This window comes from Heterodontus francisci, chromosome 1, assembly GCF_036365525.1.
Source record: "Heterodontus francisci isolate sHetFra1 chromosome 1, sHetFra1.hap1, whole genome shotgun sequence".
Taxonomy (NCBI): domain Eukaryota; kingdom Metazoa; phylum Chordata; class Chondrichthyes; order Heterodontiformes; family Heterodontidae; genus Heterodontus; species Heterodontus francisci.
The window spans coordinates 192,351,804-192,375,666 of record NC_090371.1 but is presented as its reverse complement, the minus strand read 5'-3'; the positions used below and the strand labels follow the sequence as shown (position 1 = coordinate 192,375,666).

The 23,863-nt window shown below is 37.8% G+C and overlaps 1 protein-coding gene across 2 annotated transcripts; it reads right to left on the bottom strand.

Annotated features, from left to right (window-relative positions):
* Positions 1 to 1,001: 1,001 nt before the first annotated feature.
* On the bottom strand, positions 1,002 to 18,148 carry pitx2 (paired-like homeodomain 2). 2 transcript variants are annotated; one of them, XM_068018596.1, is made up of 5 exons: positions 18,072 to 18,148; positions 15,647 to 15,706; positions 14,302 to 14,436; positions 3,746 to 3,951; positions 1,002 to 1,865 (listed from the first exon to the last, which is right to left on the bottom strand). In XM_068018596.1, the coding sequence occupies exons 2-5, from the start codon at positions 15,681 to 15,683 to the stop codon at positions 1,302 to 1,304; spliced, it is 942 nt and encodes a 313-aa protein (XP_067874697.1). In that variant the 5' UTR covers positions 15,684 to 15,706; positions 18,072 to 18,148; the 3' UTR covers positions 1,002 to 1,301. The 2 variants fall into 2 exon arrangements, with proteins under 2 accessions (XP_067874697.1, XP_067874780.1); XM_068018679.1 differs by lacking the exons at positions 14,302 to 14,436; positions 15,647 to 15,706; positions 18,072 to 18,148 and adding an exon at positions 4,698 to 4,881.
* Between the last annotated feature and the right edge of the window lie 5,715 nt (positions 18,149 to 23,863).

The window sequence follows — 23,863 nt, the reverse complement described above, 5'->3', positions numbered from 1 at the left end:
TCAAAATCGGTTGCGAAAAGGAGGGGGAAGAACCCCAACCTGGATCTAATGTTAGTAATGACCTGTACATATCGCGTACTTTCTGAAAATAAGGTTTTTGAACATAAATAGTTTGGAGTTCAGACTGAAGGTAACTTTCAGTAATAACCTTATAGTTTTTAATAAAGCTAACTTCACCGCGTTGATGATCTTTATTCACCATCATTTTATATCAGCTATATATTGGAGTGCTTTGATTTATTTCACTTGTTTAATAATGTATTAAATCTTAACATATTCTCCGGCAGAAGATTGGCGAGGTAACCTGATTTTCAGTTGATTGTTTTGTTTGCTAAAACAGTATCTGAGTTCCTTGAAATCTGTATTATATCTGCGATCAGCTTTGAGGTGTACAAACACTCCAGAGATGGTAATTAGATATATGGACTGATGTTGGTGATGAGCGTGTTTCAATGTTAAATAAAGATTTCTCGTGTCAGAACTGTATGGAGTCGAGGATAGGTGGACAACGCTTTTTTATGTATCATGCATTTTTTTCAGCATTTGTACTTCTATGGATTAAACACTTCAATGCAAAAACGATCCAATTAGACAAATAGTTTTACGGTATATTTTTCGTCCCAGGAAAGCACAATGCTTCATTTCTTTTTGACTTGCATAAGAAACACGTAATGTCGTATCCAATTTTATACACAGGATAAGTTGTACATGAATTTTTTTTCGGAACATCACTGAATCTTACAACCAGAGGTACTAGTCTTAAAACTGATATCCACACAGACCTTTAATAATAATAATTAATAATAGACAGTGTTAGAAACATACAAGTGTTGCAGTTAGTATATACATTCCCTCGCTTTTAAGCGGAAATAATCCTTCAAGCTTCCGCGTGACATGCTTTATTTTTATGTAACTTCAAAAACACTGGCGTGATATTACTAACAATTGCTTTTATAAAATTAATTTGACATTTCGATATATACACATCCGTTCCGCCAAACATTTCTTTTATTATCACAATGCTGAACTTAAAAATAACAAGCTTATATAGTATTAATAAAGGTGATATCCAGTCAAACAATCGGAGTATTTCTGTTAACGTTCAAACGTCCCTTTATCTGATGAAAAATATTTGCAAACGGGGTGTCAAGGGAGGAGATAACACTTGCGCTTTTCCCTTAAATTAGAAAGTCGGCTCTGTGGGGTTTAGCTACACAGGTTCAGTGGTTTTGTCTGTAGTGCCCATTATATTTTAAATTATTTCTTGGAGTTCACCAGTCTGAGAAGTTTCAACTTGCTTTTCACACAGGCCTGTCTACAGCATACTGGCAGGCGCTCAAGTTGGACGCTGGGTTCTGAACACTGGCGTATCCGAAACTTGAATGTTGCTTGGCTTTGAGTCTAAGGCTGGCCAAGCTTGAATTGCAAGTGTCTCTGTAGACGTAAGGTGGGGTTGGCGGAGCATAGGGGCAGGTTGCTGCTGGGACGGCGGAGTTTAGAGACGGATTGCTTAGGTTGTTCAAGTTATTGAGACTGTTGAGGCCGGAGCCTGGAACCCCAGTCACTGCAGAGGGGACCATGCTGGATGACATGCTCATGGATGAGATTGAATTGGGAGCGGTGAACATAGCTTGAGAGGACAGAGGATTCACGTTCATAGAGTTGAAGAAAGGGAAGCTTTTGGTGGAGAGCGAAGCCGATGTCAAGCCTTTGGCTGCCCAATTGTTGTAGGAGTAGCCTGGGTACATGTCGTCGTAGGGTTGCATCAGACCATTAAACTGAGGTCCAAAGCCGCTTTTGCAAAGCTCCGCTTGTTGGTTGCGCTCCCGCTTTCTCCACTTGGCCCTGCGGTTTTTAAACCAGACCTGAAGGGAAAAATAACAATCTTGTTTTCAGAAACATGCAACAGCAGAATGAAAAAGAGGATTCATCAGCACACATCTAAATCATCTGTGACTTCAAGTAATAACAGATAAAGCACATATGAAACGGTTCAATTATGATTTTGCTCCAGCAACCATAGCTTGTCCTTTGGGGATCTAATAAATCAACTTGATAGGTCTGTGGCTTTTCAATCACTGAGAGAAGTCACAAACATTTGGAGTAACGGATATGGAAATAGGTAATAGGTCTTTTATTATTTTAAAAAAACTACCGTAAGACTAACCTATTGAGTACTTAAATAGGAAATATAACTAATGCAAAAACATAAACTATACCATTAATTGCAATGGGATATTTAATCGCCGAGGCTCCGGTAAATAAATGAGATTAGTGATTTTAGTATGATGTTCAACAACACCTTTAGGTAACCACTTATGTTTCATATATACAATTCAGAATTATCAATATAACCGGGAGGTTTACCAACAAATCTCAAGAGGCTATCCGGAAACATAAAGTATCACTAAAGGTGGCGAAAATGCGACCATACATTTTATTGGGAAACTCGTCATTTCGTGTACTTTACTGTTGATAGTGTTTCGATGTGAGAGAAAAGTACAGTGAAGAGGTGTGAAGGTAAACTAAGCAGAGTAACACACATATGAATCCAAAATATAGTTAATAACTGAAATCATCCCACCAATATGTCTAAACTCTGTGGTTGCGACAATAATCGATTGCGAATGCTGTGATCTCAAGGCCTGCTGCTTCTTACATTGTTTGTCATCTGGAAGGTTTAGTAAATTAATAATTCAGAAATCTCACAGTAACAGAAAGTACAGTGTGAAAGTAATAACTAAAATTCCATTCGCTATGTGTTGAAGGATGCATTAATGCGTTCGGAAACACAAACCTAATGGAAAACACATTACCCTTCATTGGTGTGCTTTTCTAAAATATAAATAAGAAAAATTGCACAGTTCGAAATGAATTGGAACGGGTTAGACTGCAGTTCAATACGTTATTTACAAACATGCATGTGGTCTGTTTTTATTATTCATATTACAAAGGGATAATCAACTGGATTGCGCAATACACTACCTGTCTGTTTCGCTATCATACATACACGAATACCCAATCTGACTTCGTTAATAAAAATCCCGCGCCGACACGCGAATTTCACGGGTTTCTACAGACGTGCGAATCATAAACGATTGAGATACTTTGCACCAACCTACATCTATCTATCTATCCATCTATCTATCTATCTACGAGGCGCTAAGTGAAGTCAAATGATCCACATCAACCATAAGGAAAGTTCTTTTTTTCCACAGTTGTTGGAATCCACATTCAGCACAGGGAGACGGCTCCTCAGCACGCAGCGACAGTTGTGTATTGGGATGTGAACTCAGACAAATATCACAATGGCCTGTTACAAGGCATTGTTTACACAACTGGTGTTCTACATTGGCAAACTAATGTTAAACGGTATTTAGCAAGTGGTATCCCAGTGTGAAATCAGTATTGCACTTTTATTTAGAAAGAACTGCATATCGATGGATTTTACTGGGCAATATTACAAATCAAGGTCTTTGCTTATCTCCCTATTTCATGGTTGCTATCAAGAGATGGCAGCAATATGTGATTGTGACAAGCTATTGTACAGTCTATCTTGCGTAATGTAAATAGTTCCAGACAAGTTATAATGCGCACAATTGCATTAATGATTGCATACTGACATCATTTAATGTTGCAGTTTGATTCAGATCTGGTCTTCAAAAATTACTGACGGTGCAAAATTCATAATTTTCTTGCTAACATGGAAGGGAACGCAATGTGAAGACACTCAAGATTAACCTACCCGAACTCTAGCTTCAGTTAAATTGGTCCAAACTGCAATCTCTTCCCTCGTAGACATGTCTGGATAGCGATTTCTCTGAAAAGTTGCCTCCAGTTCTTGTAGCTGTTGACTGGTAAAGTGAGTTCTTTGGCGCCTTTGTCTCTTTTTCTTTGACGGGTCGTCTGTATTCGTGTCATCGTTTTTGCTTTGCTGAATTTTATCTTTTTCTGAGGATAAAAATGAGCAGTGATTTCCCAATTGGTTTACTTGGGGATTAAAAAAAGTAAGCTTACACACCTAAGAAAGGTGTCAACGAGAAATAATGCACTATATATTCTGCAGCTCAAAGACTCTTCTGAATACATACAGCTCAGCAATATTGCAGATTTAATTCGTAGTAACTCACGATTAAGTGGTTAATTTAATTATATTTGTTGCACCTTTAAACGACAATAGTTTGTTTTTTCACATTGTTTTATAGATTTAATTTGTACATTTGTAGAATTATGCAATAATTACGCTGATAAAGAAGCAGAAATTATATCTTATAATTTATTTCCGTGCCTGATTTATGCCAATCAAATAGCGTGTTTTGCTCAGGGTCAATAAAATACAAACAAGCTGCTCACTTCATTGGCAAATGTAAAACATCTTTCCTTGCACATAAAGATTAAAGTATGAACACACCTATTTTAGACTGTAATACGTAAATTTATAGCAAAAACAATATTTCACATAACATCTCATTGTACACGTCCATAGAGATATAAATCAGAAACGGTGCAATTTGTAGAGCATGTGCAGCATTGAATATATAATCTCGTATAAAATGACTAATAAAATGATTGCTGATGTAAAAATGCAATGCATTTTTTCTGAGTCGCAATAAAGTTATGCCATAAAATAAGGAAGTGGCACAATGTCCGACGGGAGTGAAATCGATGCGGTGTTATGTGGATGGAAAAGGCCTTACCTCCCGTGTCAGGGCTGGAGGTGTCCGATAAAGTGTGAACCTCGAGCCGGTGCTTGGGCTCGCTTGTTCGTACTGGTTGCAAACCCGAAGCCATGGCTAAAGCTGTCTGATCCCGCACCAATTTATTGCTGCTGCTGCTGTTTCTAAGGTGGTCCAAAGTCAACGGATCTTTTGCACTGTTCATCTATAAACAAATACAAGCAGCCGGGCGACGCTTCCAAAGAGGATTAAATTTCCTCGCAGCCCACCTTACACTAAAAATGTCCAAAGGGGAATGTAATGATATAGGGGTGTGGTGATCCAAGAGCTGTTGTGCACAAACCTTCAATAAATAGTTGCACAGCTCTTCTTTTAAATGCGCTTTCGAGCTGCTGTCTTCATTAAAGCCCGTGCAGAAATGAAAGTGTACCAGAGGAGGAGAAGAAGCAGTGGGGTGACAATGAATGAATTATTCCGGGCTGACACTGTGTATGTGTGTGTCCGAGTGACAGGGATAGGTAACTGCAGATAAGGATCCTCAGGCTGCCGCTGCTCCTGCCGCAAACGCGCTCCCTGTTCACCAGTGGCTTTAAGAGCGGAGCCGCCTCTGATAACCTCCACTGTTCCCCCTCCCCGCGGGCGTCCGCCTTCCTCCTGTCACTCAAACTGATTGACGTGCCTTCACGGCCCGTGAAAAGAACTAGAGGGCGGGGCACCTACCGAATGCCTGGACGTCATTGAACCAATCAGTAGCGCGCGGGAAAGTGCCGCCCACTCTGCGTCTGTGACGTCACCAGCGCGTGAAGGCGGGGGGTGGGGTTTGTTGAAGCGCCCAGAATGCAGCTGGCGATCTGGCGAGCTCAGTGAGAGCAGACAGCGCGGGTAAAGCGGCCCAGGAGTGATTTATAGCCCCAAATAATGCACACTATCAGTGTCACTTAAACCATGTTGCTCTGTATTTTCCTTGCACATCTATTTTTTAACGCCACGGAATGTATCTTGGTTATGGAAGATAATACAACACCAGTTAACAACATCAGCTTACGGTAATTGCCGAAAGCTACATATTTTAAAAACCAATATTGCTTATTTTTCTTGGTATGCTGCGTAACAGATCTAACCGTGGCTCGATCACTTTTGTGCGTTATTTTTTTAAAAGAAATGTTCGGTACAAATTAGTCAGTTTGCCCACTCCTTAAATATTGCCCATGCCAAGTACATAGTGAACTTGCTCACTCTCCCTGGCCGGCATCGGACCTTTTGAGAATTTGGTTGAATGAAACAACTGTATCCTAAGGCAGAGGGAAAGCTATTCTTTCAGATCACCCTATTACTGCTTAAGTAAGTTGCCAATGAATCAATTTATCCCCAGTGTGTGGCACAACATAGATTGGTAACACCGATAAAGATTTAAAAAAAACTTTGCGAATTCAGTCATTTGGAAAATACACATCTCGTTGTAATGTGTAGTAATTTGCCTTTTTTTTTGGGAAGACACAGCCAGTATTTAAGTGCTTTATTAATGTATTAATATTGACATTATTAATAAAACAACTATATGTTTTATAGTTGCGATTGTAATCCTTTCTTAATTTATGGATTTATATCTTATCGTTATATCTTCATTGCGATGCAATATTAGTAATCATTCGCAATGCAAAAAGAAACGAATTATCTATCTACAATTCAAATTATTGTATTTTCGTAGTTTGCATTGAAATGTAAGATTGATTCCACGCATGGGTTGTCATACAAGGGCAATATTAATTCAAAGGACGAGCTTTAAGCAGTGCTATTCTTCTTCATAACTAGCGTCATTTAGTGTGTAACGAGTAAGATTAAATGGTTAGGTATTTGTAAGTAACAAGAATATTGGAAATATGCAGCAGGTTGGTTAGTACGTGAAGGACAAAGATAGGTTAACGTTTCTGGTATAACCCTCCATAGAATATCTCATTCAGGAGCTGACAAGCCTGTGGTGTATTCGCAGCATTTCGGTTTGCATTTCAGATCTCCAGCACACTCTTTTATTTCCAACTTACCACCTTTACAGTTCAAATAACATTTAAAACAGATTTAAAGAAAATGAACCCTAAGTATAGAGATGCGAAATCATTCCTCCGCGACTGAAAGTGCCGAATACTTTAAATAATGTTTATTTTCTTAGATGTTAAAATCACAAGCGTTTAATTTTTAAAACAACCAAAAATAAAATGAATATAAAATGTGTTTTTAATTGTGCTTGTAACATGCCACATGTTAAAATAACTTTCAGCCTGATGATTTTTAAAAACACCGAGATACATCCTCATATTTCAATTCTCCAGCAAAAAATTAAACATTTCTGGATCCCAACAATGCTGATTGTTAGAATAATTTAAAATTTGAGGGGGAAAGAGCTGCGAACAAAACAAATATGAAGGCGTCATCTTCTGATCGATTTGGTCCTGTGGTAGCTCTTCAAACACGTTTGATTCAATAAGCAAAGCAGGTTTGCATCCAGCTGTAAAACCTAAAGTCGGAAAGCTCTTTGCCTGATTAACCCAACTCGTGAATACTGGTGACGAGGCTAATAAGGAAGGATTTGTAGTGACACGGGGGCTCTGACACTTCTCTCTCTCAGTATCTCAACATCCGTGTTTACCATTTCATCAATGCTGCATAAAATATATATAAAAAAGCCCAGCAATAAATATTTGGATTCTCCTCCTGTCTGACAGCTTTTCATTAATCGGTATTCAGCTCGTTAGTTGCTTTTAAAGACCGTCTATCCCTGAGATTTGGCAAAGATTCTTCCCCGCAGAACCGCGCGAGTTATGATAGAGAGAACGCTCTTAAATTTGTAGTGGTTTTTAATCTGATAAGACTCTAATTTGCTTAAGTCTTTTAAATAGGCTTTAAACGGGTTCTGACAGTTTTCTTATTGAATTTCTTCTAATTCCCAAATGATCATAAAGTACTGACGTAAAGTAAATATTTCCTTTCTCGGGTGCTGAATGTGATCTAGAAGGAAATGAACCAGTCTTCAGGCCGAGAACCTTTCTATAAACAACACAACCTGGCTAGGGACTTAACATTGCATTATCATTACCTCCTTGAATTCAAGTGGTTTCGACTGTTAAATTTAACAATAAAATTAAGCTTGAGTTTGAGAGCGGTAGATGGAAGAAGATCAAACTTAATGCAAATTTTCAGAAGTTTGCAGTTATTGAGTTAGGACATCGGTGGGTTTTGTCGAGTTCTCATTTTTTATCCCACATTTGACGCGGGAAGGAAGAACTAAACTCAAATATTTTCGTTTGTGTAAAACACGTTATTAAGAAACTTTGGGGCTGGTATTTGTTACATACTGCAAACCTGATTTCAGTTCACTACAGTATCATTGAGGGATATTAATTTCAATGTTCATTTCTTTGAGGCGTTATGAACTTGGACGTTGGCGTTTCCCCATTTCCTTGTAATGAAATGACTTTGGACAGCGCAAAATGTATTCACGCATATCACAACATCACACCACTACAAGAGGAATTATACACCAGTTTTCTCAATCGCATTAATCAATTAAATCGCTGATTGCCTATAAAACAGCCGAACTAAAAACAGTGCAATTTTCTATCAATTATACACTAACTTTGAGTGTTTTCAGCCGTTTACACAGCTTACATTTAAGCATAGAACTTCGATGTGTACAGATTGATCCTTCAAATGCGCATGTATTAATCTTAAAAGCATTTAAAGTAAACGTTGACAGAACGATCAGTAGGTTCGGGTTTAACTGATACATTTCAAGAAACAAAAAAACCCAGCATATTGATATTGAAATCTTAAGATGGCGAGCGTGGGATGTTTGGCCATGTTTGGAAATTCATGCAATCTATAAACCATCACATCCATGGGGTCATATTGGCACTTAATATAATAAGGAGCTTCTACTGAAGCCAGTATATGTATTTAAAACATGTCTTTTGCACATTAAAAACAGGAAAACATTTACAGTACTACAGACATCTATTAAACTTGAAAGATTTCAAATGTCTAATGTAAACCACTTGAAAATACGCCAGCACCTAATCCTGTCCAGAAGTGTACCTTTTCAGATGCACATTAACTTGTGAGATTCTTATATTTCGTTTCAGTTGAAGGTTTAGCTATATGGAAATGCGTGAATATTAAACCGTGTGCTTTATCCAGCTCCACACTGATCTAGACGCGGGTATATTTAGGAACAAGCCAGTTCATACCTACGAGTTAAATGTTAGTCGGTGAACCCAACAAGTTCACAGCATTAACTGCTGCGCCTCAACTCCTTTCATACTTATGCAGTAATTTCCGAGGTCAAGCCCTTATTGCCTAAAGGACATCAGCTACTTTCAACCCAGATTAGAGTCTCGCTTATTTGTCAAGGACGGTTAGGATTTGTGTATGCTTGAAACTTTTTTTTAAAAAGAGGCCAGTTTCTACTCCAGATTGGTGTGCATCGATTGTGGGATGCCCTTGGTAAAGGATGCAAGAGAAACGGCGGTGGTGGTGAGGTGGTGGTGGGGGGTTGGGGTTGGGGGGGGGGGGGGTTGGCTGCAGTTGTGAAAGAAACTGTTACCACAATGACATTTTTTTTCAACCTGAACTTCACTGTTTACCTGTTCGTTTTCACCTCCTCTTCATCAACAGGCTAAGAGAAGTCCCGCGGATTGTACATGTGCTACTGAGATAGACGGTAAAAGCCTGCACCCGCTCGCTTGATTAAAGGTCTGCGAGTTTTTGTGGCGGAAAATTGGGGAGCTAACATTCAGCATTAGTTGCCATGGTTACCGTAAATCACATAAATCCAAAAAATACCGACCTATAATCTGAGCCGATGCTTTGATTTCCCTGGTGAAATAATATTTAAAAAGGTTGTCAGCTGACAAAACAATCTTATTAATTTTCCACGGGTAAGAAGATAACGCCAGAGAGTTTTCATTTAAAAATGCGTGTCTTCAAACAGCAAGGCAAAATATGTATAAAATGGTGCTATGTCTTTCATATTTGTAATTCCGGTTTTATAATAATAAAGGCCTTAAGTGTTATTACCGACCATAATACGTTTTTGTTAAATATATCGACACTTACTAAAATTCTATTTCTAATCTTAATATATATTAATTAATATACAACAGCAAAGCCAGAAAATTATATATGTTTTGTGTTTTGTGTCTGTGTGCATGTGAGATAATTAGAAATGGAGTCCATTGAACACAACTGTGTCCAGCATCAAAGATTGGCTTCTGCACTTGACCATGTGTTTGACAGCACAAGATGGCTATATCCAACACAAATTGCTCTGGCGTGTGTAAGATTTTCAGATTTTCTGCCGTGCAATATGAGGAAATCTAATGATTACTTTTGAAGATTGCACCTGGAAGGGGTCCATCTAAAGTGAATCACTTTGTTTCATTCACTCCTTCTCTATCTATAAACACAGCCGGTTTATATCCTTTCCATGATGTCTACCTGAAAGTATGCCAAATCCAATGTCAGTTGCAACATCTTTTCACAATGTACCCTGGTACCTGGACTTATAATATATGTGTACATGTATCTAGGCATGTCTATTTTAAGCAAGAAAGTATATACACTTTGCATAATTGTGCACAATACTACAAAATACAATAGCACTAAACAACAAAATATTTGTTTTCCTGTGGGGTCATTTAGTAGTTCTAACATTTTTATAATAGAGAGCTCAAGGGAAGAGAGGAGACAGGCCATCAACAAAACAACAACTTGTATTTTATAGCACCATGACCATAGTAAAACCTTCCAACTCGCTTCATAGGTGTGTAATCAAACAAAATTTGATACAGAGCCACATAAGGCGATATCACGGCTGATGATCAAAAGCTTGGTCAAAGAGGTACGTTTTAAGCAGCGTCTTAAAGGAGGTAGGAGAGGTGGAGAGGCAGACAGGCAGACAGGTGCAAAGAGGGTTTTCCAGAACTTAAGTTCTTAGCATCTGAAGGCATGGCCAAAAATGGTGGAGCAATTAAAATTGCAGATGCTTAAGAGGCCAGAATTGGAGGAGCACAGAGATCTTGAGGGTGGGTTTGGGGAGGGGGGATTGTACGGCTTGAGGAGGTTACAGAGATAGGAAGGGATGAACCCATGGAGGGATTTGAAAGAAAGGATGAAAATTTTAAAGTTGAGGCATTCCTTACCCAGTAGCCAATGCAGGATCAGTGACCACAAGAGTGATGGGTGAATGGGACTCAGTGCAAATAAGGACGCAGATAGTAGTGTTTTGGGTGACCTTGAGAGGAGTGCATTGGAATAGTCAAGTATAGAAGTAACAAAAGCATGGATGAGGGTTTCAGCAACAGATTAACAGAGGCAGGGTGGAGTTGGCTGATGATACAGAGGTGGAATTGGTAGTCTTAGTGTTGTATGGGTATGTGGTTGGAAGCTCATCTCAGGGTCAAATATGACACCAAGGTAGTGAACAGTCTGGTTTATTCTCAGACTGTTGCCAGAGAGAGGGATCAAGTCAGTCACTAGGGAATGGAGTTTGTGGCAGGAACCAAAGATAATGGCTTCTGTTCTCCCAATATTTGGTTGGAGGAAATTTCTCCTCATCTAGTCTGGATGTTAGACAAGGAATTTGATAATTTAGAGACAGTGGAGAGGTCAAAAAAGGTAGTGGTGAGGTAGCGCTGGGTGTTGTCAGTGTACATGTGGAAACTGATGCTGTATCTTTGATGATATCCCCGAGGGGCAGCATGTAAATGGGAAATTGGAGGGGACCAAGGATAGACACTGGAGGGCACCAGAGGTAATGATATGGGAGCAGGAAGAAAAGACATTGCAGGTGATCCTCTGGCTATGACTTGATAGATAAGAATAGAACCAGGCAAGTGGACCCACAGCTGGACAATGGTGTAGAGGTTTTGGGGAAGATGGTGTGATCAACCATGTCAAAGGCTGCAGACAGGTTCAGAAGGATAAGGAAGGATTGTTTACTTTTGGCCTAGTCACACAGGATATAATTTGTGACTTTGATATGGGTTGTTTCAGTTCTATGGCAGTGGCAGAAACCTGATTGGAGAGAATCAAACATGCAGTTCTGGGAAATGTGGGCATGGATTTTGGAGGTGACAGTGTGTTCAAGTATTTTGGAAAGGATAGTGAGGTTGGAGACTGAGATCTCCGAATACTGAATATTTCATGAGCAAAATATGATTGAAAAACAAAATCCAAAATATACATTGCTGTCTGTGCTAACACACAGAAAGGATCACAAAAGTCATAGAATGAAAGCTAAATTAAAATGCACATCTGATCCATCAACTGTACGTTTATTACAGGGCATTTTAGGTATCGAATTAGGATGTTTGTAGTATTGTGACAAGGTCGCTGGTTTTGGTTGTATTTGCACATATACATTAGAAGATTACTTCCAGAACTTATAGTCTGTTAAGTGGATGAATTGGCGCTGTTTGGGGAGATTTGTACTTGTTTTGTTGTCTTATACCTTGGGTTTGTTGTCTTTTTCCTATGTTGGATTACTGAGTATTCTCCAAGATGAAGAGCCATTAATTACCCATTCAGTCAATATTAGGAAGACGACAAAGCTTTTTACAAAGGATTAAGAAGATATCAAATTGTTCCATTAGTATATTCCTACTCACGAATAAGCTTTCATTATACATTTAGTTTTCCCTCGAGTCAATCTAACAACTGCTGCATGTATTACGCAGACTATACAAAACAGCTCGACAGTAAACAGATCTTATAAGGGAAATAAACTTTCTTTCATTGTTATTTGACAAATTTTTAGTTCTCTCCCCTTTCTCTGACAATTACACACGGAGAATTAACAGCACAATAACGCATTTCTATAGTACACAGCACTGCCTCGTTCTTCATGTGAAACATATTTCCAGAATTCTCGTTAAAAGACTCTCACAATAAACACTGCATGATAACATTTTATACACCATATTACACAAAATGATACTCCAGATCAAAGGATTACTGAAGTGAACAAATAAACATTTTAAAGAGTTAGAAGATAAATTGCAGCCGGACTGTATATTCAGGAAAATGAAGTATTTTCATATTGTTCGCAATTAATCAAGCTATTAGTTATTAGAGATAAACCATCTCGAATTTTATTTTACATTTGGAATTGTTTTGGACGGAGCATACAGGTTTACGTACTGCATGCAGCATTTAACAATTGGGTTCCCAGACATTACTTGGCATCCTCAGTGTAATCTGATCATTTAAATTGTATCGGACCACCTAAATAGTAATGGTACATTTGATCATAAACCAGTGTCTTATTTTTGTATGTAATTATTTAAATTTTATACAATAGTGCTTATATGTAAAAATAACGATGGAGTTTAGCGGAACACGATGTTTGACATACACAACATTCATATACACACACACACACACACAATTAAATATATTGTGGAAGAAATAGAACCCTCAAACGTAAACTTTTGTATGTGATCAAATTGAAAGCACAGGTAACATATTAAAAAGATATGGCATTCGAAATTAGTAGTTGAAATGGATACCGCACTGTAACAGCAAATTGCTTTTTCGTTACGTTTTACTTTAAGATTTGCAGCTTATGTAATTTCATACATTTTTGTCAAAGAGTCTATTAACTAAGTGCATTTGAAATAATAGATACTCGGGTCCGATAAAGGGGTAGGTTGCAAACAAAAAACTGAATATGATCTGGTAGGTTTAGGGCAAACTGATTAGTTGAAGGTAGGTCACACTCTGGTAGTGCCAATGAAAAAGTACAGTTCTGAACAAAACGATACTTGCAATTTAAAACCATGAATTAAAGCGCAGAAACTAACTTATTCGCACGTCTTTACATTTGAAACTGAAAAGGTACGCAGATTAAACCTATTTTTCCAGATTACAGGATAATGTCCAATTGTCGCATCTAGCAATACATAATAGGAAAACCGCAGCACATAAAGAGGGGTGAAGAAAACAGCTGAGCGCTTTGTTTGAAAATATGAGATTACCTTAACATTAAAGTCTTTTTCAAAATAGCATAACCGGTTTGTACTCATATAGATGTGTACATTTTTAAATATCAGAAATTGCAGGTGCACAGATAGTTTGCATCTTTTAACATCGTCAAAATATACAAGAATTTTTTTTTAAAAAACAAAAAGATGATAGAACCAAATAAAGAGATAATCAATATTTCATCTGTTGTTTTATGAATAGATTTACAGTTTAGTCGAATATAAATTATTCAAGTAAATTCAGGAAAATAAAAATATTTTTATTAGAAGGTCTTTGATTTAAATTTGAATTTGGTTTTATTGCTTGTAAGGAGTAGAGCAAAGGAGACTTCACATAGCAAACAGAACCCCTTCAGGAATGATACACTTTGCCTTTTGTACAATAGAGGCCGCTCTAACACAATTTTTAGAGTAATGGTTGTATTTTAAACATTGCTTTCACTTCGGTTAGAGGATGTGGTGGAATTCTGTAGTAAGGTTTAATGTAGTGAATGATATTATGCACAGCATTATCCGTTAGACCTGATAATGTAAATATTTCAAGACTTTATATTCGGAGCTTATATTTATATAGGTTTTGTTTTGCCTACCATTCGAGTCGAGGTGATGCCTCAGGAATTTACTGTCTTTTCTGCTGTTTCCAGCTTCTGTTGCAGAACTTAATTCAGATTTCCGTATTTCTGTGCCTTTCGTAAATAAATATTCCACAGCAGAGGGCTGCGACGCTGAGGGAAACATAGAAACGAAGCTCACATGACCTAATAATTGTAAGACACGTAAATAAAACGCAACATGATTTTTTTTTAGGCCTTCTGATTTTTAGTGATTTCAAACCTTCCTTAGTTTAGATTGTTCCGTTGATTCTCGTCATTTATACTCACTCTCGCCAACGTCTCCTCATTTATATTTTAAAATCTATCAGAAGTCGTCTGAGTGCCGTCAAGTAGTCCTAGCAAATTACATTTGTAATACTAGTAGCAAAGATTCTAGCTAACCTTTTAGGTAGGCGACAATAATCGTAGGGTAAGAAAGTACACTGGCAAATTTAGAGACGGAAAATTGTGTGTTTAAACTATAACCTTTAATTTTAATATTTTCTGCATAAACGAACATTTTTCTCGTAATATTCTTATGGGGTTATATTAATAACGTGACAAAACATTTGTTTCAAAAGGAGTGTTTTCCCTTCATATGGATTGAACTATATTCTGGCTCGTCTGCATTTTATTCGGTCCCTCTTTTTTGGAGTACTGAAGAGATTGCACTGTCCCAGATTTCTGCACAAGTACTGCATTTCCAAGCTTACAAAACTAAAAAAAAAGAAATGTCTGTGTATTCACTTCCCAATCTTGGAGTTAATTAAACGTTCCTTATGGCAATTCGAGCTCCAGCTCTCGGCTTTGCTGCCTGTTTAATTAATGTCAGCCATGACATCATCAACAGGCGTCATCCACAAAACTGGTCAGCATCTTAATATCTGCAGAATTTTACAACTACAATTGTTATATACTTTAAAGCATCTTGTCGGAGTTTATTCCAAAAGTATAAATTTGTTACTTTTTTGCATTTAGAATTTTACGTTTCCATTAATCTTTTTGCTCTCATTAAGCATTGTGGCGATGTTCATTATTTTTCGTTACTTGGGTTGTGGGGGGGGGGGGGGGGTGGGGGGGGGGGGATGAACGTTATTGCTTAGGGCTGATATTTGCTTCAAAATATCATTTTAGTGGTCATATATGAAGTGAAAATATCCTCTGTAGACGTTGGTATTAGACGGTGCATCAAGGAGAAATAAGTTCCAGTGGCTTAACACCGGAATCAGTTATGTTTCATTCAGCTTCAATACGCGTCAGTTATACACAGGTTAAAGTTTCGGCGCAAGTATTAACAGACCTATATTGTAGGATCTTTTAAGAAAAAAACTTCTTTACTCACATAATTCGACGCAATGCTTACGGCAGTTGGAATCCATAATGCCGCCAGTCAATGGCTTATCTAGAGAGAGTTGCACAAGATTTGCTGTCAAAACCAATGTAACACCGTTAAACATGGAAACCAACATTGCTATAATATTTATAATTACAACAATATGAAAATGCAATGTCAGGATATGGAAAGGGACAACCTGGGTAAAAAAGTGGAAACTAATAACCAATGTTCAGAACTACAAACAGAAACCCACGATAGTAATTAATACTGCAGCATTTATATTCTCTACTTTATCAGCGACTGGTTTATAAAGAATGCAGTTGTTTAAATTCACAAATTATCGGGTTATAAATGCACAGCGGCCTTTGTCTAATTTGTTTCACACATTTCTAATTGTACATTTCATTAAAATTAGAAAACCATCAATGTGATTTTAATTAATATATCGGAAATACGAATTGAAGAGCTGGTCTTAATTCAAATATATTACTCTGTCATTGTGTATTACAAAATAATGTTGCCGGTCAATGCTTCACCTTCAACTGGACTTAAAATGTACCACAGAACAGCAATTTTATAGCACTTTTAACAAGAAACGCCGTTTCTTGGCAGCCGATGTCTCGTGATCAATCTCATCCCAAATCTGAGCGATTTCACACGATTTAATCTGTTTCTTGTTGTCTAAACTATAGGCGCAGGCACGGCCACAAGTGCCAAAGTGCGACAGTTTGCCTGCTGGATATTTAGTGATTCCGCAGTAAAATCACAGGATTAGTGTCTGATTGAGATGTCTGTCGGTGGGATATTACAAAATTCATTATCAGAGCGGTGGACTAACTCGATATGAAGTAACACAGATGGGATTTTATTAGTCCAGGCTTCAAATGTTTGCTTATGATAATTTAAAAAAATTTGCATGTCATCATCATGGTAATCGTTTTTTTGCTGCTTTTCAAATTTATCTGGAACTAAACTATCTCCCTTGCAACAGTGCTCCAGAGTAGGAATAATTTGCTAAATATTAAGACAAGAGTACCAAAATGAAAACACCGGTATATTTCCAGCAAAATTTCTACGCAATTATTTTTGTTTTTGAACAGGCTAATTCCAATGTTAATAATTACAGCATCTCTTTGTGCCAGAGTGACTCAATAATTTAGCTTTGTCTGCACAAACTATATTACACACCAAACACAATTTGATCAAGTAATAAATACCATTGAGGCATGTGGCAATGTCATAACGCAACATTCTTTGTAGCAAATATTTTAAGTGGCGGAATAAAATGTAACTATGTACATATACTTTCCAATTACTTCAAAAAATATTACTTCAAATGTCATTGCATGCAGACCAGAAGAAATATTACTTGCCGTTTTATTCACCTTGGTCATTCTTTTTATTTAATCTTTCTAATGTCCAGTGAATAAAACTATACAACTGAGGCTTCTGAACCACTAACACAACAGCACCTACCTAAAGTATCGTGAATATGCTGTCGCTAGTTAATCATAGCGAAATGCACACCTTATGGGTAAAATGCTTGGTACATTAAAAAAAAAGTTCCCAGAGTCGCCATAAAGCTTAATCATCCACAATACACTAACCTTCAACATTTTCCCTTGCATTAACTGTACAAATTTGACTGTACCCACACTATCTAAATCTAAAAAAAGCTTCAGTGTGCGACACCAAGTTGGTTTTTGTGTAAATCTTCCGTTATGTTTTCATATTTCCGCATGCAGCAAAATCCACCTCACGCCTGGTTCTGATATTAGAGAATTGGTGGAATTGCAAATAATGATCTCGCTGTCCTGTTATGTGCAAGTATAATTGCAAATAACATTTCAATAAGTTGCTGCCTACTGGGTTTATTGGCGTTTCATTGTATTAATGGATAGTGATTTGTCGGATTCAAAACGCAAAACTGAAATCAGAGAGGAGCGATGGTTACGTACCAGATAATAAAAAAAACTTCGAGCCTATAACATTATTTAGAAACAAAATAGCAAAATTATACTGTAATGGTTAAGAATGCTAACACATAGTTTGTGAACTGAACAGCCTCATGAGCATTGCAATGGACAAATAATTTGATTATATTAGCGCACATTTCGTGGACATCGCGTACAAACCAGCAAAATACACCTTGCAAAGTTACCTTTTCTTCACCACCAAAGCAGAACACGCAACCGACTCTGACGACGGCCAAAGTTCTTAGTGCAGTTACTATTGAAATAACAAGGCCCACCTTACACTTTGCCACAAAAAGACACGCAGGCCTGTGCACCGTGACCTTAAAGCTACTCTCGTGTCGCTGCCGCTGCTCTCTGAGGTTACAGAAGCGCTAAGGCAGTTTCCAAAACTTTCTTACTTTCTTTACTAATACAAAATGATAATATAACACGCAAAAAGAACTGCTGAAACTTACCGACAACTGCCACTGGGGGACGGGGTAGTAGTTAAAAGAAAAGCGCATCTTCTTTAAAAGTGCCCTTTTCGTCCCCTCTCCTCCCTGCCTTTTACTGTAACTGTACAGAAGCAGGATCCGCGGCTAAGTGAAACCGTAGAACTAATCACTTATTTGATTGTGCGAGGAAATGTAAAGAGCAGTAAAATGGTGATCGGAGTTACAAATCACACACACAGGGCTTTGGGAAAGTGGAACGAATTCTCAGACTTGCATTATCTCACATCTGAGGAAGGACGACTCGACTTACCAGACAGAAGCTGAGGGTTTTTTTTTGTGTGTGTTTGTGGTTCTCGTTGGTTTTGTACCAGTCCTACGGACGCAGATGCAAGGTTGAAAGGTTATACAAAATAAAATCAACTGAAACTTCCGCTTGGTCTCCTTGTGTTTCTCTCCCTCTCTTTCTCTCTAGATTCTTTAGGATCTGTTTCTCTGTCTATTTTAGAAAGACGTGACGTCAGGAAAGATTCCAATATATCACAGGAAGCGAAAGAGAGAGAGAGAGAGGGAGAAACACTGAGTCTTTTAAGAGAGGGACTGAACCTTTGGGAGTTTAGACTTAAATCCCCAAAAGAGCAAACCCCCTCCGCTGTCATCAGATTCCACTGTTAAAGAAAGGCGCAGTGAACAAAAGAAAACTTTTATCAAATAATCTATTTCGCTGTGCAGTAGAGGGCCATTTAGACCATACCTGCAAACTGGCTTGGAAATTAAAGTTATTTTCTGTGCAAAAGTGTCACAAAGGGAAGTTTCCAATTATTTCAAATGTTAGAAATTTAATGTAAAGTACCACATATCCTGGTAAAATGCGTTTAAAACTATGCCGCTATTTACTTCTAAATGACTTCCCCCTTCCTGACCCGCACAATGCGGTTTACTAATTGTGGTGGTGAAATTTGATTATACACACACACATATATATATATATGCATGTATAAATTACACTGAATTGCATTTTTAAAAAGTGTTAATAGCCGTGTTTACCGTTTCAATGATACGATGTAAAAAAAAAATCTAACTTTGGAATGAATAAGAGTGCATCTTCTTTTGGGAAGAACAAGACGAGTGATTCCGATGAAGTCCGCCTTTACCTCGCCTGCCACGTCGATTTTTGAACCACGGTGCTGTGCATGTTGGCTTAGTCTCGCAGTAAATACAAATGATTGACAATCTCAGTGTCAGGATTCCGGTAAGGTATATAATTGGCCAGGTACAATTTTCTTACAACGGCTGGGAGGTGATGGGCACAATAATTACTTTAAGAATCACTCATTGATATAAATGTGGAAAACTGCTTGTGGAATGTCGTAACTCGTTTACACTGTACAAAAAGGGGGGTTATGACAATTTATTTTTCATGGTTCGTCTAAAGAACGAATTTTACCAAAAGTTTGGACGAATTTAATTATCGTTAATATTTTCCACCAGGGTGATAGAAAAAAGTACACGTACAGCATCTCTCCGGGAACTGCACAGATGTAATGAAGGACGTCCTATTGACATCGAGGATGTTTGGGATGCTTAGAAAAAGTAAAATGTGAATGGCTGGCAATTTTGAAGCATTTTCGATTAAACCAGAAGGAACAAAAATCGTTTTTTTTCCAATTAATTAGTTTAATTACCATTACCTAGTTAAATCAAGATGTACACCAGCTATAGAGTCTTACAATCTTCGTCATCTTTTTTGCTTTCTCACTGACCAGCTATCCCGCCATTCTGCCATACGTGTTTAATTCGATTCGCCTGTGCAGCTTAAGTGAGCATCTGGTGTAAAATGCAAATGTACCACAGAGAAACATAAGATACAGAATGCTTCTCATTCGGATCTCGAGTGTGTCGAAGGAGCTATACATACGGTTCACCGCCTTAATCCTTCTTTTACATTTTTAGTCATACCCCCATTAAACAACTAATTAATGCCTTTAATCACCAGGGGATAAAACATTAGACAGGCCGCAGGAGAAAAGGGGATTTCTGATAAAGCTCGACATCCTAATATAATTAGGGGCAGTAAAATAGTGGTGCTTTATGTCCCCTTTTCAAATATGTACTGCTGCCTCTTTTCTAGATGTATAAAAGAGGTAGCTCATATAAAAGATCTTCATCTACATGCAACTAGAAACGCTACTAAACCACCGGGGGTTTTCATTTGAGCTTCTTATACTTTTCCTCCCTAGAGTTGAATGCGCTTATATTTATGGATATATTATGTTAACCAAGAGCAGCACCAGAGTCTGTTAAGCAGAAAATGCGGAAAATAGTAACTTTCTGGGATTAAGGTTCGTACAGAAGCTAAAGCCGCCTGCATTTTCATGGATCTCACGGTTTTACATTGATGGACATTTCAACTTCTGAACCAAATTCCATTAAAATCCCAGGGAATAATCATTGTAGCCAACACGATTGTGCACTTCCATAACCCCGCAAAAATTGTTTAAGGCCTCAGAATAAATCATCGCGCAAAAAAACCCTGACTTCTGCAGCACCCTATCTAAATGGTGTTTTTGATTTTTCTTTAAATTCTCAGTGTAGAAATCGAGAAAGGAAGGTTTGGTTTCCTCGGATACACAATTGCTTCTGAATTGTAGTAAGTCATTTCAAACAGGATAATAAAGCTCAGGTTCAAAATGATTCTTCCGGAACGCCCTCCGTTTACATAACGGAAACCCGAGCCTGTCAAGTACATCCATACGCAGCATAATTCATTTATGTTTTAAACTAGAATAATTACAGTTTGGTCTATTTAGTACCTGCCACCTTTTAGACCTTACAAAGATGCTCAGCATCACTGGCTTGGCGCTAAATTGTAAAATTAAAAAAGTGGACTCTGGAGAACTGCATATAATGTGTATTTTCTGTTAATTGAGGATTTACCTTCATCAGGAGACTCCAGAAGCCCTTCTTTCTCAGGGAAAAAGTGCAGAGGAATCCGCCAACTTCAGAAAAGGCTGGGGATGTGAGAGATGTAGCCTCGGGGGGTAGCGATCAGACCCTTTCATTTGAAGGAGTTATCGATTTGCTGTGTTGTCATCTTTGGCGACGCAAAGGACACTTGAAAAGAATTTCTGATAGGACTCTCCGAGAGACGAGGTGACCTGAGCGTCTCACGAAATTCTTAATTATCACATCAACTACTCAAAACATGCATCTTCTGACAGGGATCGAGCTAGAAGCTATCAATGTCTTGTCTTCTATCATACAAAAGAAACTTTATATTATTTTGCATTTGACAGGTTTCAGCAGATGTATATTATGTGCCACCACGTTGGCAACTCTTATTCTGTGTGTGTGTGTGTGTGTGTGTGTGTTATCGTCCAGTACACTCTCTCCAATTACATTATTGTCGTTTTCTCTAACTGCACTAATTGGGATGGACCATAAACTTATGTTAAATGGAAATTCATGTAAATCTTCAGAACAGCCTGCTGTGGAGCAGCGATTTACTATATTTGAATGTAAACCCTCTTCCTGATAGATTAATAAAATAAGGAACGTCTGTGAATCCAGAATTGATGGAAATTATTTCTGTTCCATTTAGAATAACAAGCAAGCCTCCTTGTACTTGACAGATAACACATAAGGCGGCGGCTGGTTGCACAGAACTTTGACGCTATTAAAATAACACGAACGTCTAATTATAATTTCCTCATGGACAATCAGCTCTGATTGCAAAGAACAGGATTAAGATATTGCGATACAACGCTCTACCTCTGTCAATGCACACGACACGCACATTATCATGGTAGAATGATAAAATGTTAATGAATGGATTGATTTTATAGCCTGTTACAGGTTATCAGAGCTGAAGTCATCAAGAGCAGGGAAGTGCATGAGCTTTTGCTGAACACTCTGTCACCATTGCTTGTATCAGCACTTAGAAGATTTGATAGTTTAATCGCATGAATTGTTTAATTTATAGTAAATAGAGAAAAATACTTGTAAAACTATATACAGACAGACTACCTCCGGCAATTGGTCCGCTCTTAGAATATGAGATAACGGTACATCTTTTGTGGCAGAACAAATGTGGTTTCATGCAATATGTGCCATCCATTACTGAACTGAAAGAGCTTTCAATGAAACGTTTTAAACTTGAGAATTCAAACGACAGCAGGCTGCTCCAGTCTAAATTCTACAGAGTAACTTTTATGGACTGGTAAGAATATTGCTCCCATTCCAGCAGTATTACTGTCATCTTTGATTGATTTTTTTGGAATGTGCCAACGCCGATTGATTTTTTGTTGTTTTTAGTGGGAGACACTTTTAACGTAACAACACTGAAATATACACACATACAAGTGCAGAGGGTTTTTTGTGGTTTAAGCATGGAAAGAAAATAAAACTTTTGAGTAACTGATGCTAATCTGGCTAGGCACCCACCGTACTCAATAGTTGTAGAAGCGGAGGAGAGAGCATTAGAAGGACTGAGTTGAGCGAAGGCATGTTTAATTCAGTGAGTGTTAGGAGATGTAATTTAATAAAACTGAGGCAGCTATCAGGTCGGTAATTTCGAATTCTCGGTCTTCAGGTTGTAAGTCATTCATCCCAAACGATCCGTGCATTTTCAGTAACAATCACTGGTGCGTGGAATTAAACATTTATCGTCTAATTCTTCGGATGCACCCTGATTAACATTTGTATAGATCTGGAGTCTGGGTAAGTCACTTCCAGCATAATTTAAATTTAACTGAATGCGTAGTGTTAAAAAACACTTCAGAAAATGATTATTGGAGAAATAGTTTGTCCTAACTAGGCAGATTTCTCAAATCTGGACATTATTTTATTTATAACCCAAAATACATCCAACTATATCGATCGTATTAACTGGGGTTGGGCAGCGAACATCCGCAGTTTATTTTTCTAATGAAATCAATTATTTAAATATCTATAATGTTGTTTCATATTTGTCGCAGGTCTCATAAAGTAGTATACAGATCTTAAAATATTTAATTAGGAACAATTGCTTATGTTGATTCACCACTGGAATTAGCTACTGTTTTAGATTTGTGGTCTTACCTGCGGTAGTCACATTAATGTTCAATATAACATAATTTTTGAAAACACCTGAGTAAATAAAACATGATTCAACATTAATTCTGATAGCTCAGTATGGGCCGATAGGACTGCGTCCTTTCTCTTTACAATGTTATACGCAGATTTACGTTGCAGCATGTCACCAGACATTTCAAAACAAGGAAATAATCACAGTCGTTACAATAATGTCTTACACATTTTTTCATCGGAACAATTTTACATAATTATGCCTCATTAGACCATACATCGTGTACTGCGTGATCACTATATTTATATGAACATCAAAAAGAGTAGGGGAGGGCTATATTTGGGGAAAATCTGTTAAGTTGATCAATTGGAAATTATTAGTTTGAAATAGAGATCAAATTGTTGTACTATGCCATGTGTGACATTTTCGCGGTTATGGCATTTGCATCGACATTCCCACTTCTCAAGTACTCTATTTCACCTTCTGCAAGGTGAACAGATGAACAGCACTGTTGACCATTTCAGTTCTCCACTACCTTTCTATGGGGCAGATAAATGGAGTTCATCTGCTCAGAAGTGGATAGAGGCATTCAGATCCAGATTATGTTTCACCTTGTATCGAGGTGGACAGCAACAATAGACATTTGAGCACTGGGGAAACTCATTTCGTCGGCATATCAATATTTGGACATCAGCTAAACTCTCAATCTTACCATAGCACACAATGGTAACATTTTAACTTAATGATCAAT

Bases quoted from the DNA above. Each gene is read 5' to 3' on its own strand.
- pitx2 (XM_068018679.1), bottom strand. From the start codon at position 4,881: ATGAACAGTGCAAAAGATCCGTTGACTTTGGACCACCTTAGAAACAGC. The intron at 3,952-4,697 runs GTAAGGCCTTTT...TTTTATCCTCAG, and splicing joins CTCCAGCCCTGACACGGGAG to AAAAAGATAAAATTCAGCAA. The intron at 1,866-3,745 runs GTAGGTTAATCT...TTTTCCCTTCAG, and splicing joins TAACTGAAGCTAGAGTTCGG to GTCTGGTTTAAAAACCGCAG.